Below are 19,814 nucleotides of genomic sequence, written 5' to 3'. Positions count from 1 at the left end.
ATAAATAATGGGCCAGATCCTTTCACCGTTCAACGAATCGTTTTGAACCGGGAGATTCCAAATGCCATTAATAAAACAGCTTGGATGAACTCTGTTTCCTTTGGCAAACCGGGTCTTGATTATGTTCAATTTGTCTAAGCTCTGCCTCCCAATATCCACTCACATACCCAGTTGCCGTGTATCGGGTACATAAAAAAACTTTCCACAGAACGCATGGTAGTCACATGGTAGTGACAGTGGTAGACGAGCAGTTGTTGAACACTGATGAAGGATATCCTTAACCTGACACGACCTGCTAAGGAGGCAATCTGCCTGTTATCTGATACGCGGGTAAGGTGGGGTTGCTGCGGTTTGCACCCAAGTACAAGTAGGTTAACTGTCGCAATAACCACACAGGCTGCGCTTGATCACAGTGTTGAGTCCGCATGTCTGTGAGTCTCGGGTTCTTGAATGTCCGGGCTTCAAAGTTCCGATGCTTATTCACGAACGCTCAGCACGACACGCGCGTGTGAATGCTTTTGGCCGCTTCGTGACGAAGAATATCCTAGGAAAGATAGGTAGGACAAGATACGTACATAGTAAACGTATAGGAGCGCTGGTTCAGTCGTAGAACGTTACCTTATCAGCCTATTACCTGATAGGTACAATCTAGAGGGGTGTTTTCAGTCAATCCCTAGCGTACGGAGGTAGTAAAACCCAGATACACTATTCTCAGTCCGACGAACCAGACCGTACCAGGTTCATTTGAAGTTGGGCGTACAGAAGTTCTGTTAGCAATTCTCGGTACACTGTCGAACCTGTTCGGCCGCACACGGTACAAACGCGGTTTGCAAGTTACAGCCGAGACAGTAAACCGGAGGATCGGCCAACTCCGTGCGGTGTGTTTCACTCGATACAAATCCCGGCCCAACCATGTTTGCTATCAAGTTGGATGGATGGAAGACGAACCAAGCCGATAGTGTATGTAGGTTCAGTGACTGCGCTATATCTTATCATCCTGTTACCTAAAGTACTATCTAGCGGGATGTTTCTCGTTTGTCCGGTTGTGCGAGAATAGTAGCGTAAGGTACTGCAATTCTGGCCTGCAAACCTTCCGGAATATTCATCTAGTAGTAGACGTAACGCATTTCAGGACATATCCCATTTCTGTACGAACACTTTAAGTGGTGATAGTCCTCTTCTTCTAGACCCATGTATTCAATGAATCGAGATGAAATGATCAAATATTAATTATTCGCAATATTTAAGTAAATACTCATATTTTAGCTGCAGCATAATTTTTACAAACTGTTGAGTTGTTAGGAAAAAACTAAACCGTCGGGCATATAAACAATTGTTATATCTATCAGACAACTAGTAAAGAGTTAGAGGTTCGCTACTTCAAGGTTCTGTTTATAGTTAGCTAACGCTCATTTAACATATATTTACGTGTTAAAAAGTTGCTTTTAAGAGTGCCAAGCTAAGAATAATATGATCTAAGGAATAAAATATCCTCCATATTTTTATCCTTTTTGACATTCTCCTATTTCGACCTCCACCAAAACTAGCATTACTGTCAATCGATTCCTTTCTTAAATTAAGGGAGATTTCTCTGTCGATTCCATGAATAGCCAATTCTGTGTGCTGCAAATTGTCTCTCGGCTCCTAGACTTTTAAAACCAACTACTTCACAAGCAGAGACTTGCAGATTATGAGAAAATTTCAATATATTGATTTATCCTGACAGTGAGTGGGGAAAGAGAGGTGACACTGCGGTGTACATCACACAGTAGTAGAATAGAGTGAGAGCCGAGAGCAAGGCCCCGCCAAGGCCATCACTACAGCGTGTTTGGGCCAGATTTGACATTGCGGTGTACATCACACAATAGTAGAATAGAGTGAGAGCCGAGAGCCGAGAGCAAGGCCCCGCCAAGGTCATCACTACAGCGTGTTTGGGCCAGATTTGACATTGCGGTGTACATCACACAATAGTAGAATAGAGTGAGAGCCGAGAGCAAGGCCCCGCCAAGGCCATCACTACAGCGTGTTTGGGCCAGATTTGACATTGCGGTGTACATCACACAGTAGTAGAATAGAGTGAGAGCCGAGAGCAAGGCCCCGCCAAGGCCATCACTACAGCGTGTTTGGGCCAGATTTGACACGGACGGGCTGGGCCCAATGACACCTGTTACTCCCCTCCCCACCTCTCCCCACACCTGTCACAGAGGCGCTCAGCTGTGACGTGGCTCTGCCATATGGACAAAACACTAACTCCAGCCTCCAATCCTGGTCGGGATGTGAATAAAACCTGTTATACGTACACATATTGGTACCATCGATAACGGTTTTTATGCGATGAGTTTGCTACTGAAAAACATAGACTATTTTAGATTTACATTAATTTGTTTATAAATTACAGCTTAAGAGGGCGCTCTACAAGTAGATGAAATAATTCTTGCTATGAGATATCCACGTATACCATCACAGTAACGTTTGTACATGCGACTACTGTGGACATTATAATTACAGCCTTATAAAAACGTTATACTTAACTTTCCACCTTATGTGTTCAGCAATCAGTGACGCCATCGTAACTTTAGTAGTATCAGAGCGTCACAAATTCTGGGTGTATGTGAACATGGAATCTCCCCCCCCCCATAAATTAATAAGATCTGTGGTCTTTATTACATGGCACATGTTTTGTTACCAATTTCAATTTTTCGAATATTATACCTATTTCGTTTTTATTATTAACGTTCATGTAAACATATTTCGCTCCTTTTTATTTACATTTAATCATATACAGTACTTTGATTTAAATATTTATTGTATGGGATTTTAAACGCTGATATTACAATAATGCTTTTACATGTTCATGTTCACGAAATTAAATTTTTTAATTTATTACTGTAGCGACTTTAATACGGGTTTTACCGAAACAAAGTGTCATAAGTAAGAATGAAAACTGCAGCTTGTTCTTACAAGTAATCAATTCTCAAATCATCCATAAAATAATTTGAATGTAAATTTTTAGTTCAAATAAATTTTGGGACCTGCGCGTTGCGGCACCAATTTATCAAAATTATCAATTTTATAAAATTACTATGAGTACTCTGCAAATTATGAACCGTTATTACTCTATTTTCATTTCGTTTCCCACGTTTTGTTTTCATATATTTGAAGATTATAAAATCGATAAATGAAAATGTTGAGAGCAGCTCATTTGGAGCGAATAACTTATGTAAATTCGTTGAACCGTGGTCCTTAATGTTCCACAAATTTAATTAAGACTTGAGCTGTATAGAAACTTTTGTGTCCTCTCGACAGATTTGTTTTGTTTTTACAACTTAAAGTATTCTAAACAACGTACAATAACCAGATAACAACTTGAAGCTGAAGATTTAATCACATTTCTTAGAGCAAACACAGAAAATGTTCTAGAAATAGTTTAAATTAAAAGCGTCAATATACAAAAATGAAGTTCATGTTTAAATCCCCTAGTCCTAACCAAAACAACGTAATTCGTAATGTTAATTTGTTTGAATTATGAAAATGTAAACATTAACCTACTTATATGATAAAGAAATTATAATCCTTAAAGTTCTATCGACCAATTAAACGTCATACACCGGTTTTCAAAGGTACAAAATAGGAAAATAAATAAGCCGGTGCCGTAAACTTCGTCAGTGACTTAATTTTAGGCCAATCTCCTTTTAGAATCTTAACTTGAACCGGATGTTATGTCAGATATTGAAACTAGAATGTTCAATGGGTACGCATTTTGTGTAGTTGGATTTGTCTTATCAAAACTCTTTAAGATCCTTTTAACAAATTATTCAGTTAAACATTTATAATTGAATTTATACATCAAGTAACAACATCCCAGATGATTGAATTACATATATCTAAAGGACCGTCATGGATCCTTATTATTATGGATTATTATTTTTGGTATATGCTCAGTACCAATTACTTCTGAACACTTCAACAGAGTTGCCAGTGTTAGTATTTTAAGGCCATCCATTGACGACAATATTGACGATGTAAGCTATGTTACTGGCTAGGATTGACTGTTCCTCTAGTAAATTCAATTATTAATACCGCGCGTTTTCAGTAGAATCTGAAGCACATAATTCATAGATATATAATAGCAGGCTGCTTACCAGAAGGACAGTAATTTGTGAGTTCGCGTGTAGGTTAGTGTAGAAGCGGGAGCAGGAGGTTCAAATGTTGTGGAAAGTCTCGCGGCTTTCTCGGTCGTGGGAATCCTGTGATTGTTTATTGTAGCATTAATATTGTGGCTTGAACATCTCCCTGGGAACTAGAAACAAAAGCACCTAATTACCACGGTCATCTAAATAATAGTTACAGTAGAGAAAATATGCGCATATGTGAAAAGCGTGGCCGTGGCACTACTGTGCCCGTATTAGTAGTGTACATTGTAAGCAGCGTGCGTGCAAGGCTAGTGATTACACAGAATGGCGTGTTTGTGTACAGCGCTGGTGAGCTAGAGTTTTGTCGACAGTAGAAAAAGGCGCGAAACGCTGTTTTAGTCCAGACCAAATGAAGAGATGATAGTTTGTACATTGTTAAACCACCTCCCCAAGAAGTGTTCTACGTATTGTTTGATTAAAAGTTTATAACATAAGGATTTCCTTATTGTAATTTCTAATACTTTAATTAAAATCGTATTAAACAGCATACATTGTACCAGTTACATTTTGGAAAGGTATTCACAAAAAATAAATTTTGTAATGTTGGAGAAATCTCCGTGTTTGTGTTTACAACTGTTTCAGTAAACCTTCTTTGAATTACGTATACAATACGGAGGCCCAGAGAACACGCTTATTCATTCAACAGGCGACACGAAAATTTTGATCTGTTAGTTATTGTGAAGAATGAATTTGGAATCGTCTTACTAGAGCCCGACATGGCTTCCTACAATTACATCGCTGTCCACCCTTTTGTGAGATAACGCTTGATAATCCTACAAACTTGAAACTTTGTACATAGGTTCCTCTTGGTCCAAAGAAGAACTTTATTGACTTTGGAGGTATAAGGTCAAAGGTCAATCCGTCCGGCTGTCTCTCCGTCTGTGCGATAACTCTTGGTGGAAAGGTCTAGTCCTTCGATACTACGTTGCATCGCTTGATTACTATGACACATTGGTTTCAAATTTGAAACTAAATCAATAAATTTTTCTTCGTAACAACAATTTCCGTTGAAAGTTGCAATTTTATATTTGAAAATGTCGTATTCGGCATTTTGTAGAGTTAAAATGTGAGGTACGTTCAGTACAGTCTCAGCAAACTTAAATCGTACAATATTTTTTCACAGTATCTACAACAGAACTTTATGTTTTAAATATTGAGCAATTAAAAAAATATAATATTTTCAGATTTTGATAGTTTAATAGTTTTATCCTCTGGATAATATCCCGTGTGTAATATCCGTACACATATATCACATGGAGTTGAGATTGTTAATCCTTATTGCAAGTATATAATACAATGTTGCAGATCTCATTCTCTTGTCTTGGCTTTTATCAACTCATATTTTCAGTCACATAATATTTTCTCAAAGTTTTCCTACAACATGTTTCATCACTATCAGTTAACCTTGAATTGATTGGGAATAATGAGAACCGTGTCAACAGGAAAAACTAAGACTTGGTGACTACTAACTGTACTTGGTACTTGACATATTAGCGTGACCTTAATCTTGTCAACTATCAATAGTTTGACAACGTTTACTAGTTCATTGTTAAAGGAAGAAAAATTACTGAAACATGAACTAGAGATTATGGAAATGATATAGTTTTTAGAATACGGTGAACTTAGAATAAATGTTTTTTTATATAAATGAATCCAATTGTAAATTAAAACTGGACTTCTGTGAAAGCGCTAATTACGAATTCCCTGCTTGAAAATGATGAAGTGTCAAGACTTCGGAATGTCACCAATCACCGTCACAACTGTTGAGATCCTACATTCCTGCCTGAGCCGCAACCGTCCTAGAAGATTGACAATACAGTTACAACTGGCTACTGGCTCTCAGGAATTCAGATCAATTGCCGTCTGGCGCCTGCCGTTATTTTATAGGCTATATACTTGCACAACTGTAAACCATTTTTCGTACTTACAACTGAAGGCGCCAACATACAACATACATTCGAATAAACGTCGCGTCGTCGGAAAGCGTATGTCTGACACGCCACTGAATACTATGACATTACTCGTATTAAATTAGAAACGCGTTTCGAGTTAATCTTTTAAAAATTTATATCATACAATTAGATGGACAAACGAATTATTTCATCATTTAGTAGCTAACTTATTGAATTGATATTTTTACTTGCTCATTATTGTATCTGTAAGAAAGGTATGAAATATAATAGTTAAAACTGTGCATTTTTAAGCTATGTATAAACACAAATCCCACCCACCACCCCACCCACACCCACACACACACACACACACACACACACACACACACACACACACACACACACACACACACACACACACACACACACACACACACACACACACACACACACACACACACACACACACACACACACACACAAATATAATACATATGTCTTTCTATATTATAGAAAGACATTATTAAGTTCAAATAGATGTTTAAACTTTGTAAAATAATCATGGACAAATAATTTAACTAATATTTCTTTGGTAAATTTAAGTAGTGTTTAAAGTATAATTGACAGTTCTTTATATAAATACGATATTTAATTCAAAATACAATATTAAGCAGCACATTTTAGACAGTTAATGAATGGTCTGTTACTCATTAACTGTCAACTGCAATAAAAATACCCCTCCATAAACGCAATACTGACTATGAAGAGTGTGGAACAGGACTGAAATATAGATTCATTTCTAGACTAAAAAATTTGCACTTGTTTAGGCAATCCCTTGAACTGGGTGGTTATCTATCATTTTTCTTCTATGTGTTTAGTGCAGTGACAGATATGTGGTGTCAGTTGGAAGTACCTTCTCTCTTCTCAAATAAAAAAATGAAAATAAACTTAACAGTTTATTAACTTCACTTAAATAATTTGGGGCACAGGGAACTTATAAACAATGTCCATACAATAAAAGTTCATGGAATGAAATTTTAATTTAATTTTTAAACAAAGTTATAAAACTGAGAAGATTTAAAGAAAGATTTACTTATAATACATGTTTTTCCTGTAGAAACATTAAACAAAGGAAATATTGAAAAAACCAAAGTAAAATGAAAATGGTCATCTGTACTCCATCAACTGTACTTGCATAATAACTGTAATTGATGCCATACTGATAAAACATCATCACTGTATACTTACCACAAATATGAGAATAATTGCAGTAATTTGATTGTTTTTGTTCCAGATAAAGCTGGATTGCCCCCACACACATAACTAGACAAAAGGGATTGACCATCATGACTCTGGTCGCCGGGAGGATTCCCAGCCTACCCTTGCTACAGCGAAACCACTACGGTGAGGATGGCAGCATGCAGGGTATTCTGAAGACAACCCAGGGGACCACTCGACGATTCAACAAGGGTGTCAAGACAGTGAACAGCTCGTATGTGGACCAAGAGTTTGAACATGGACAAAGAAATGATGATGGGAGACGATTAGTCCGTTTTTGTGAAACCCAAGACAGTGAAAAGTTGCAGAAGAGTGGAAGAAACTCCACTGATGCAGATGACCAAGATGTAATCATGTTCGGAAACAATTTGTACATTCTTAAAAATTCTGATCCCAACTCGGCTGTTAGAAAGTTGTTTCCAAACTCCAAGCTCACACCAATTAATCCTTCAATAAGCAGATCAAATGTAAAAGATAACAACCCAAACCATTTTGTACAATCAAAAAATCATGGGAGCAACCAAAACATTTCTGTTCGGTCAAAATTAAAATGTGATAATATCGATGTGAGCAGTCGAATTTCCCCAGTTAAAAGGACAGACAGGAGTAGTATTCTGAGGAAAAATATGGGTAAATCATCTCCAGAAACTAAACCAAAACCGGGGAAGAACAATGAACTTTCAACACCTTTAATTGAGAGAATAAAACAGCTGACTTGTGATAGTGAAGATTCAATTGAAGTGAAGAAGGAGAGTGAAAAAGAACGTACATGTGATTCTTTATTTGGCAGGAAAATTACTGATACGGAATCAAAAAGAGTAATGGCTTCACATGAATCTAAAAACCACCATAAGTTTCCACCAAATATCAAAGATCTACCTAAACAAGCTAAAGAGGGCCTGAACTTGATGCGGTATAATCAAAATATATTGCAGACAAGATCACATCTGCCCACAGAAAAACCCACGAGTCCCTCTAACAAAACCAATTTGACAGATGAAGCGAGACGGTCATTCTTGTCTTCTTTATCTCAAGGTAATGATGGGGAACCAGGTGATAGAACTTCTGTAGCCACTAGTAGCACCACAGCAGACACAGTGTACAGTCTATCTGATATTGAGGAGGTTCTGACAGAGGAGGAAAAAGAAATCAAAGATGCATTTTCTCAACAAAACAAACAAGACGAGTTGGAATTATTTGTGCAGCAAGATGCGGGAAGAACGGAACGACTTAGAAAACGCTATAGTTCTACACCAAAACCAGAATTTTCAAGTAGCAGCTTTCATTTAAAAAGCACGGATAATCTTAGTGTACCTTATTTTACAAATCCCTGCAATTCTAATTTCAGAAAAGAGAAGCCCAAATTTGGTTCTACAATAGAAATCCTTCAACAACTCCAGCAACAAATTGAAACTCCATACCAATTAGAAGGAAGAAGAACTGCCTGTTCCAACTATTCAGACAGTTCCATACCAATATCAGAGAGGCTATTCTGTGATGAATCATCTGATGGCTATGAACCAGTTCTTCCAAAATTAAATGTACATAGAACTTGTTCATTAGATTCCAAAAACTATGAAGAAATTGAACATTTTCCATCAGCCTTTTCTGTTCCAAGAACAAAATCACATGAGCATCCAAGGATGGCACATTTTGAATCAGAACCCTACGTTTACCATTCACCCTGTTTACGCTATTCCGGCAATTTTAATGAAAGGAACCAGGGAATAGAACAAAATGTCTATGCTAGCTCTCCAGATCTTCATAGCTATCACCGTGTTGTGTTCCCCAATAGAATGCCTTCTTACAACAACCATCCCATCAATGTCAGACAACTTCACCCAGTTCTCCAGAAGCAGTACTGTAGGTATCCAGTGAATGAACAACCCTCGAGACCGGCAGAAGAAGGAAAAGTCCTGACACCCCCTAGCAGGATGCATACGTACATGAACGTTCCATCCAATGCACCTTGTTACCTTATGCCCCCTCCCTACCAATTCCCTAAGATAAACCACTATCCAAGTCCACCTAGCTATCCGAATGAGTACCATTTCGACACTCCCTTTGCCCACTCCAATATTTATCAGAATGTTCCACTTCCACACAATCCTCACGTTGGGAAGGCAGTTGGAAGACTTTGTACTGAGAGAGAACGAGGAGTCCCTGAAGGAGCCAGTTCTCATGATTCAAAAGAAATCAATCATAATGATTTTTATTTCTCCAACATGCCGAGCATACCCAGGCAGCCTAGTGTTCCTCACCACTACTGTGTTGATGTCTAACCAAAGATTAATCTATGTATTATAGCTGTACAGAAAATATCACTATTCGTTAATCTCCTATACACTGAATATTCACATTTAGAAATCACACTGTGAATACAAACATTATTAAATAAATTATTTTTAAAATAAACCACTTCTTAGTATCTGTTTCACATATCTTCAAAACCCAAAACCTAAAATTAATCAATAATTTAAGATAAAACTTCATAATATCAATTTGTACTGAAAGCAATCAAATAGCAAACATTTTTTTAATGGAATCTCACCTGCAGAAAGTTTTAGAGTGCCAGAAGGCTATTACAAAATTGTAAAAGAATGCATCCTTAAGTCATGATAGGATTTCAGGATATTGCAGGTACAAAGACGTTAGTTAGCAAATGGAATCAAAAGGAGGAGAGGAGTGCAATATTCTGATTTCTCTGCTTATCATGCTCTCAGCAAAATGTACAAAAGCAATACCATACGTTGAAGCCTCTGAACATACTGGGAGGTGAAAGGACCAGGTAAGATTTGAGTCAGAAGCCTTAACTGCATCAACAATGCATCATCTGTGTGCATGTAAAGCAGAAGATCCTGGTGGTGATCCTTATTGAGGTCAGTGGTGTGCTCAAGAAGGAGCCTTAACTGCATCACAATGCATCATCTGAGTGCATATAAAGCAGGAGATTCTGGTGGTGATCCTTATTGAGGTCAGTGGTGTGCTCAAGAAGGAGCCTTAACTGCATCACAACGCATCATCTGTGTGCATATAAAGCAGGAGATTCTGGTGGTGATCCTTATTGAGGTCAGTAGTGTACTCAGGAAGGAGCCTTAACTGCATCTCCATGCTTCATCTGTGTGCATATAAAGCAGGAGATTCTGGTGGTGATCCTTATTGAGGTCAGTGGTGTGCTCAGGAAGGAGTCTTAACTGCATCAACAATGCATCATCTGTGTGCATATAAAGCAGAAGATCCTGGTGGTGATCCTTATTGAGGTCAGTAGTGTACTCAGGAAGGAGTCTTAACTGCATCTCAAGGCTTCATCTGTGTGCATATAAAGCAGGAGATTCTGGTGGTGATCCTTATTGAGGTCAGTAGTGTACTCAGGAAGGAGTCTTAACTGCATCTCAAGGCTTCATCTGTGTGCATATAAAGCAGGAGATTCTGGTGGTGATCCTTATTGAGGTCAGTGGTGTGCTCAGGAAGGAGTCTGAACTGCATCACAATGCTTCATCTGTGTGCATACAAAGCAGGAGATTCTGGTGGTGATCCTTACTGAGGTCATTGGAGCCATAACTCACCAGACGCATTTACATTTTAACTACTTTGTATGAGAGACAGAGAATCCCATCTAAGGTAAGATACTTCTTGGGTGCAGGATTTGCAACTTTTAGATTAAACCAAATAAGAAAAGCGAGGAAAACCATTTAATTTTGAATCCATTTTTCTTATTATGAATGTGAAGAAAGGGCATGGCAGATTCAGGACATACATGCTATACTGGTGAACAATGGTAAATTGAAAACATGTAGCCTCTCTAAAACTTACTTAATGTATAAAAGCTATGTAGGATTTTTAAATATATATCCATTTAATTATGGAATTTTTTTAATTTTGAAATGTGATAGTATCAGTGTGGTAAAGTATTACTGTATACTAGTTCCAAGTGGAAAATCAAAATTAATTTTATTGTATAATATTGAGGATTTTCTTCATTTTACTACACAAAAGGATGTCATGTATTCACAAAATGCATTTTGGCTGTTCACTACTCCATCAAAACCATTGCAGTTTTGGTCAATTGGCTACATTTTTGTATATGTTAGGTTCTTATTCACTGATAATTTGGAAAAAAATCACATAACATACCTACAATAAATGTATAGTTGTGTAAATTTAAAATTTTGTATAAAAATAATATTTTATACCATATTTAGTCATTCTCTCATAGAAATCTCTGAGATGAATCATTTTGATTGCAAAAGTGTCATTGGTTTTAGGCAATAAACAAAACAATACATATTTAAGAATGATTTTTATTGTGACGATAACAGTTTTAAAATATTGCAAAAGGTACAAACGGATCTCACAGTTGAGAAGAAGGCGGACCCTAGTTCAACAAGCAATAGAAGGTTGACACCTAAACAACAGAGATTATATGTACAAATATAAATATAATGCTCATTATTTCAGCAGAGATTTTTAATGATAGTCGATAGATCACCCTAGCAGAGATTTGCTAAATCACTACTCCTGACTAACAGCTTACATTCAGACTTCTCTGTACTAAATAATCAAATAATTTGCCCATAAACAACATAATAGTGGTTCAAAACTGACTGTAAGGGAGCTATTTTATTGTGTTTCAAATTGCAGGTATAAAATAACATATTTTTACAGCCAATTTACTATTTTTGTTTGTTTGCTACCAATATAAAATTCCAAACAGAATCTTAATATATATATATATATATATATATATATATATATATATATATATATACAAAATGTATTTTAAAACCACTGAGTTTTATTGTTGATTAGTGATTGGACAAAATGAGGATTTTACTGTAAACAAGTTCTTAAATATTTATTTGACATCTTCAAGAAAAGCTAATAAAATTATCTTGAATAACAAAGAATGTAATGTAAGCTGTTTACCTTAATCTAAACATTAACAGATTTCGTAAAGTAACAATTTTTCAACAGTTAACACAAAATTACATAATGACATTTTATAGGACCACTATAGTGTCAGGTTTACTACTATGTATCAGGATCTATAAGAAATGTATACATTCTATATACTAAAATATAATTTCATTTGGTGGGATCCCTCTATTACCACAGCTATGATTGATTTAGTCCAAAACCAATGGGGGAAAATAGTTTGACAGTTTACACAAAGAGAATTGCAGCACCTTAATGTTAAACTATTCTTTACCATATAAATAAATAAACTGTGTGTTCATTTTCTTATAACATTAAACTGATATAAAATTAAAATTTTCTGTTTAAATAGAATGCAAAGAGCATATGTAATCTGATTTCATATAGGAGAGCATGGGTGTCTCGTCATAGGCTAATACTGAAAACTAATGTTTTTTGCTATCAAGTGTGAACTTAGTGTAGCACAGTGGTGACATCTACAGAAAGAGTTGATTCAGTTTGAATATTGAGTTATCCTCCAATTCATCTTTCTCTCAAAGCAGCATCTGAAATCTGACACTGAAGAGATAAAAAAATTGGCAATGAAGAAGCTCAAAATAAACCTCTTTCAATCGTTTTGACATCAAAGACACCAAGACTACAAAGGTGCGCAATTGAGAGCACTATGATGTTTCAGACGTAATATTTAAGCACAGTATAGCAACTGAGTTTTCTATACATAACATACGTAACTATGTAGATATTGAATCAACACATCCCATCATAGCTACATTAATTATGTGAAGAAAATTCGGTTACTAAACCATAGTTAGAGATCTTGTCTAAAACATCGTACAGCACTCAGTTGTGAACCTGATGGGACAATGAGAATACCTCTTCACCTAGATTGCATATGTAAAGAGTTCATTTTGAGCTTATTTGTCACCGACTTTATTTTATCCCTTTATCTGAATATGACTCCAGACTCCAGGGTCAATTCTGCAACAGCGTCAGATTCCAGACGATGCACTAAGAGGAAGGTGAAATGGGACTAAACATTCATATTCAAAGAAAGTTGTACAGAACTTTTTCAACTATTCTACTAGAGTCGCTGTACATATCCTACTTTTGGATGATGATAGTGATGAGAATATCCATTTTATATGCAAATTTTTCAATATTTAAGAGTTCTGGCATGCTTTAACTCTCCAGTGGTTTGTTAATGGACAAACACGTACTAAGGTGTGGCAGGAATTAACATACTGCATGCCATATGATCTGTACACTTGTAAACAGCTTAAACGTAAAGAATGAACTAATGGTAAATATTATTTTTAAACTGCCTTACTATAGTTTTCATAAGATTGTTAACAATTGTATTTTTATAATTACTACAATTAAAAGTGTCTTTAATAAAATGGATTATAAATGTTATAAGAGAACACAACTCTACTCCTCCCCCCATGTATAACTGAGTTGTCACTGCATCATGCATAAACAAAAGATGCATGGCTAAATGTTTCTAAATGACATTAGCTTTCAATGAGTGAATTACTTTCATATCCAAAATATTGTACCAACAGTCAAATGACAGTAAACTTGAAACTATAAATTATGGTAACAAACAATAAACATAATACAATATAATAAACAGTAAATTAGAAAACTATGTACAAGTTAACAAATCTGCCTACAGAAACAGTGGCCTGGCAACTCATTGTTTTTTTAATCTATTGTAAACAATCAAGAGTTATAAAGGATGTCACAAAATAAATGTAGCACATAATTCAGGACTGAATTAACATAATATATAACTTTAAGTAAAAAGATTATCATTCACTTTATTATACTTCATCCTACTTTAGTGTAATCTGTTATTTTGTTTACTTCGAAACAATTTTTATTCAGAAACCATTCTAGGTTAAAAACTTAACAAATGTTTTATTCTTGTTGCCGTTTAATCAATCAACAACCTTGCAATCAACAAATCACATTTTACAAATTTTTTTGAAGGGTCAGAGGAAATACTTTTTGGCAATTTATGTTTTATTTATATTTTATACAAAAACATGTGATAAAAATAAAAGTATGTAAAATATTTGCCAAGTTTTTGAAAGATTACCTTGAATGAATTTTATATCTAATTTTCCCTTTATAAAACGATGCAACGATGGATACAAAAAAAAATTGTAATAGAACACTGAATATGTTTGGCTAAATATTATATTTATATTCCTGTTTTGTATATTGCAACAGCCTTTTGTGACATCTTTTGTAGCAAAAATATGTATGTTTTGTTTGTTAATGATAATTGTCTTGTATAAGTTAAAAGGTAATTTAGCAATTCATTAGTAGTGTGCTTACAATTTTAATTCTATCAAATTAAAATTCATTAATTTTCAAACAGATTAATCACTTTTAAATTAACATTGCATAATCAGCTCCAAAGGAAGATTTTTCCGAAAATAGTACACAAACCATAAGGATTCCATATCACAAGAACTAAGGATTTACAACATATAACAACTGACACAGTTTACACATGAAGTGCAGAATTCATTGGGTATTTTTACATGTCTCTACTACATCATCTAATAGGCTTGACATAATTCCGAGAACACTGTAACTGTTTTAATGTTAGACCAAAGTTTTCCATTAGGCAACGGCATAAAGCTAGAAGTTAAATTTTTCTTTGCAATCTTTAATTGTACTTTATGGATGCAATGTATTGAGTGATTCAGTACAGTATCCTGATATTGTCTCATTGTCAAAAATATTTTATGACATAAAAATGCTTATAATTGATCTCCATTACACAATTCCAAGATAACTGTGAGAACTATATGTTCCCATATTCAAACAGGCTCCTCTAACAACACAGTATCATCTGTCTCAAAGGTATCTTATTAAAAAAGAAGAACAAACGCAAACTGTTTGTATTTTCGTTAAAACAAGTATGTTCATTCTGTATTATACATTCCATTTTAGAACAAACAGCACATATTTTAGTTTTGTATTGTAAACATGTGTGTTAAAAACAAAACGATACCACTCCGACTGACGGGTTGTTCTTCAAGCAGCTGAAGGTAACATTTTGAAGACGGGCACATGTAAAACTACCACAATTATTTCCAAACTGCATGTCTAAAGTATATATTAACTGTATTTTTGATACATATGATTGATTTAATTTTGCCTTTTATAATTAATCCATCAGATGTTTTTTTGTTTATGTTTTTAAAAATGTGGTTCTTCTGAAAATACAATTCAATGTTATGGCAGATTACAGTTTATTTCTTATTTTTACAAGTTTAGTAATTTAACAGTGGCGACGAGGTAAAAAGAAGGAGAAATGACTAAAAAAGAAGAAGAGTTTACAAACACTAAAAAAAAGCTCGATCTATTATTAAGGGCCAATTTTTTCAAAGGGCAAAAGACTTGCTGAAGGTAACCCTACATTATAACCGAACTAAATATAAAAATCAAGGCTGTGACTGAATACTGGGAACGTTACAAGCAGGTTCAGAATGGGCATTGATTGTTTGACAGATGAAAACTATTTAGAACATGAAATAGAATACAGATGTAATGTGGAAGGATGAGTATTTAAACCTTACAACACAAAATTACAAGAAATGGTACACAATCTCAAAGACACAAACATTACATTCTACTTCATCTCCAAGTGAAGCTGTTTGTACGGTTTCAAACTACACTTCAGGGAATGATGAAACCATTTCAAATTTTGTGAGAAGATTAGAAGTGTGTTTTTACAACTAAAGAATCAAAGAGCTGATGATAAAACTAAAGTTTACACATTGGCTACATGCTCTCACTCCCCAACTGCACCAACAACTGTACGATATTTGTGCTCCCAACGACCCCGTTAGATAAAGATTACGACGAGTTAGTACAGCTTCTTAAGGATTTTATCGACCCGCAACCAAGCCAGTGGGCCTTGCAGCATAAATTTATTTCACGGACTCAACAAGAACATGAATCAGTTAGTGAGTTCTCGGTGGCTCTCAAGAAGATGACAATTAACTGTAACTTCAATTGTTGGTTGCGGTAAATCAGTTGCAGACTTATTTCTCAAGTTACAGTTTATTCGTGGATTGAAAGACATAGATATTCGGACTAAAATTACTCCAAGACCGCGAGAAACACACCCTATCAGGACATTGTGAACATAGCTTCGGCTATAGAGCTTTGCCAAAGCAGAAAGTAATGACTGTTAGCCGAACACGTACTGAACACATTGAATTAAATCAGGTTCAGCAAAGACATTCAAATGAAGAAAACACATCTAAGAGAGTCTCAACCTCGGCCAAAACCTCTACTTAGTCCACGTTCAACAAATTCAGCTATTGAAAAGCTCAAAGGAAAATGCTATCGTTGTGGTTCACCCTCCCATCGTGCTAATAGCTGCAGATTCATAGATGCAACTTGTCGAAAATGTGGAAAAGTTGGACACATAGCTAGTGTTGGTTTGCAAAGTAAATCTCAATTACAAATGAAACCTGGACAACATCAAACTGAAAACAAAAGTGACTTGAAATAGTGAGAATGAATATGAGATTAATGTAATTAGTGACAGAAATAATGGACAAATTTATGGTTAACATCAACATCGAAGGCAGGACATTACCCATGGAATTAGACACTGGTGCAGCTCTATAGTACAATGTCTTACAACGAGTTTAAAAAGCTTGCCATCCCACAGAAATATTTTCTACTAACATTGAACTTCGAACTTATACAGGAGAAACCATAAAAACCGAAAGGAGTAAAGTAACATTTGTTAAATGCACGTACAAGACTCAGAAGTTTGTTGGAAAAACTTTACCTAATTGATCAAAACGTTTGACGCCATATTCGGAAGGGACTGGTTGAGAGAAGTTTAAATTAGATTGGGGGTGAGATTAAAAGTCTTACAACGAGTCAGACTTCAAATCTAGGAAGCTTGTTAAGTGAATTTTAGTGACTTATTTGATGGAAAAATAATTGGTGTATATACCTGAATATCTGGGACATTTTAGACTTACTGATGGCGCGACGCCAATATTTGTAAAAAACCAAGACAAGTACCGTTTTCCCTAAGAAGTAAAGTAAGAAAATGAACTTACGAGACTAGAAGAATGTGGAATCATAACAAAAGTAGATCATTCAGACTGGGGAACACCCATCGTACCTGTTGTCAAGCCGAACGGTCAAAAACACGGATTTGTGCTGACTATAAGTGACTTTAAACAAAGTGATCAAAGACGAAAACCATGCATTACCCAGGATTGAAGAAATCTTCTCTCAAATGAACGGAGGAAAATTATTTTGTACCTTGGATACTTCTAATGCTTACCTCCACATGAAAATGGACGAAGAAAGTGCACACATGCAGACACTCAGCACCCATAAAGGTATGTACAAAGTAAATCGTTTGATGTTTGGGGTGAAGGTAGCACCATCTCTCTGGCAACAATTCATGGACAAAACCTTGCAGGGACTTTCTGGTGTACAATGTTTCTTTGACGATATTATCGTTCAGGGTAAAACAGCTGAAGAATTATTGGCTAGATTACGTAAAGTTCTAGAACGATTAAGAAAACAATAACTTAAAGATGAACCGAGATAAATGCAAGTTTTTTCAAACGAGTATCCAATATCTTGGGCATGTCATTGATTGCTCAAGGACTTCACAAAACCAAAGACAAAGTCTTGTCTATCATGAACAGCAAAAGACCGGAAAACATAAGTGAACTTAGAACATTTCTCGGTCTGGCAAACTATTACAACAAGTTCATCAAAGATTTAGCAACAATCCTCCACCCACTCAATAATTTACTGAAGAAAGGCAACCGTTATGTGTGGACTTCAAAATGTGAAGAAAGCTTTCAGAAGGTTAAGTTCGGAAATAACCAGTAACAATGTACTTGTCCACTACAATCCAGAACTCCCATTTAGTGCTTGCAACAGATGCGTCTCCAGTGGGCCTTGGAGCCTGTCTTTCACATCGATACAAGCGATGGAAGTGAGAGGCCAATTAGTTTTGCCTCACGCACTTTGACCAAATGTGAACAAAAATATAGTCAAATTGATAAGGAAGCAACAGGTATTTTACTGGGGACTCAAGAAATTTTTCCCTTACTGCTACGGGCGAAAGTTCATTTTAGTGACTGACCATAAACTGTTAGTGTCAATATTCAGTCCCACCAAAACCCTTCCAACAATATCTGCTACAAGACTGTTCAATTATGCACACTTTTTATCAGGTTTTGACTACTCCAATTGAATATAGAAGAACCTCTGACCATGCCAACGTTGACTTTTTGTCTCGCTTTCCTACTGAACATAGCACTACAAACTTTGTGTGGACGATTGCAGCCTTTTTCAACTTAATCAACTTGATTCATTGCAGATTGACAGTATGCTTATATCCAGAACAACTGCTCAAGATAAATATTTACAACCAGTACTTACATGCCCTTGAAACAGGAGAGAACGGTCGAACCTTTTGGTTTCCACGACAACGAACTAACACTACAAAATGGTTGCATATTCAAGGGCTACAGGATAATGATTCCAGAAGCTTTACAACACTCAGTTGTTAAATGAACTACATGTTGGACATCTAGGCATGGAGAAGATGAAAATCCTTGCTAGAAGTTTTTGCACGTGGAAAAGTATTGACAGAGATATATTGAGCAAATGGTACGTACATGTAAACAATGTCGACTAAAACAAAATCAACCTGCAAAAGGACCGCAGGTCCATCCATGGCTGACCCCTCAAGACCATGGGAGAGATTACACATAGATTTTGCTGGCCCGATACAAGGTCAGTGGTATTTCATTGTTGTGGACGCCTTTACCAAGTGGGTTGAAGTAATCCCTACTAAAAACAACGTCAGCAGAATGGTGTATGAAGGAGCTAAGAAAAATGTTTTCTACATTCGGCCTTCCTTTGGTCTTAGTTTCAGACAATGGAAGCCAATTTACATCTACAATATTTCACCAGTTCTTATCTGCTAATGGTGTTGTACACAAAACTACAGCTCCCTACCATCCTTCGTCTAATGGACAAGCTGAGCGTTATGTCCAAACAGTAAAAAAATCACTGAGGGCAATGGAAGATGAGGGGGGGAAAGATTGAGCTAAAAACTATATAGGCTTTTGATGCAACTTCGACAATCTCCAAACACACAACTGGCTCAAACTCATACAACTTAATGTTTGGAAGAAGTGTTCGAACTCACTTGAGCCTATTACTACCAGATAGCAAAAATGCACAAGAAGTTACACGAATCGTACGCAGACAATTTCAGGTGGGAGACAGAGTACAGGCTCGAGATTACACCAACTCAAGATACAAGTGGAGTTTTGGAACAATTATGGAAAAAGAAAGTTCGCTACTGTACAAAGTTAAAATGGACGATGGAAGTGTTTGGAGAGGCATGTTGACCAGCTATTGAAATGTGAAGTTTAGGGGGGGGAGAATTGATACATATGATTGATTTAATTTTGCCTTTTATAATTAATCCATC

The 19,814-nt window shown here is 36.0% G+C and overlaps 1 protein-coding gene across 1 annotated transcript in view; it reads left to right on the top strand.

Moving 5' to 3' along the window:
* LOC124357213 overlaps positions 1-9,791 on the top strand; it is a 39,485-nt gene extending 29,694 nt beyond the window's left edge. The window contains exon 2 of the mRNA XM_046808760.1: positions 7,380-9,791. Coding sequence (XP_046664716.1) covers positions 7,432-9,645 — 2,214 coding nt within the window. The 5' untranslated portion in view covers positions 7,380-7,431 and the 3' untranslated portion in view covers positions 9,646-9,791. The remainder of the gene's footprint in view (positions 1-7,379) is intronic.
* Positions 9,792-19,814: the final 10,023 nt, after the last annotated feature.

The sequence above is a fragment of the Homalodisca vitripennis genome, chromosome 3 (genome assembly GCF_021130785.1).
Source record: "Homalodisca vitripennis isolate AUS2020 chromosome 3, UT_GWSS_2.1, whole genome shotgun sequence".
NCBI lineage: Eukaryota > Metazoa > Arthropoda > Insecta > Hemiptera > Cicadellidae > Homalodisca > Homalodisca vitripennis.
Note: the sequence above shows the minus strand (reverse complement) of the source record. Positions and strands in the feature narration are given on the sequence as shown.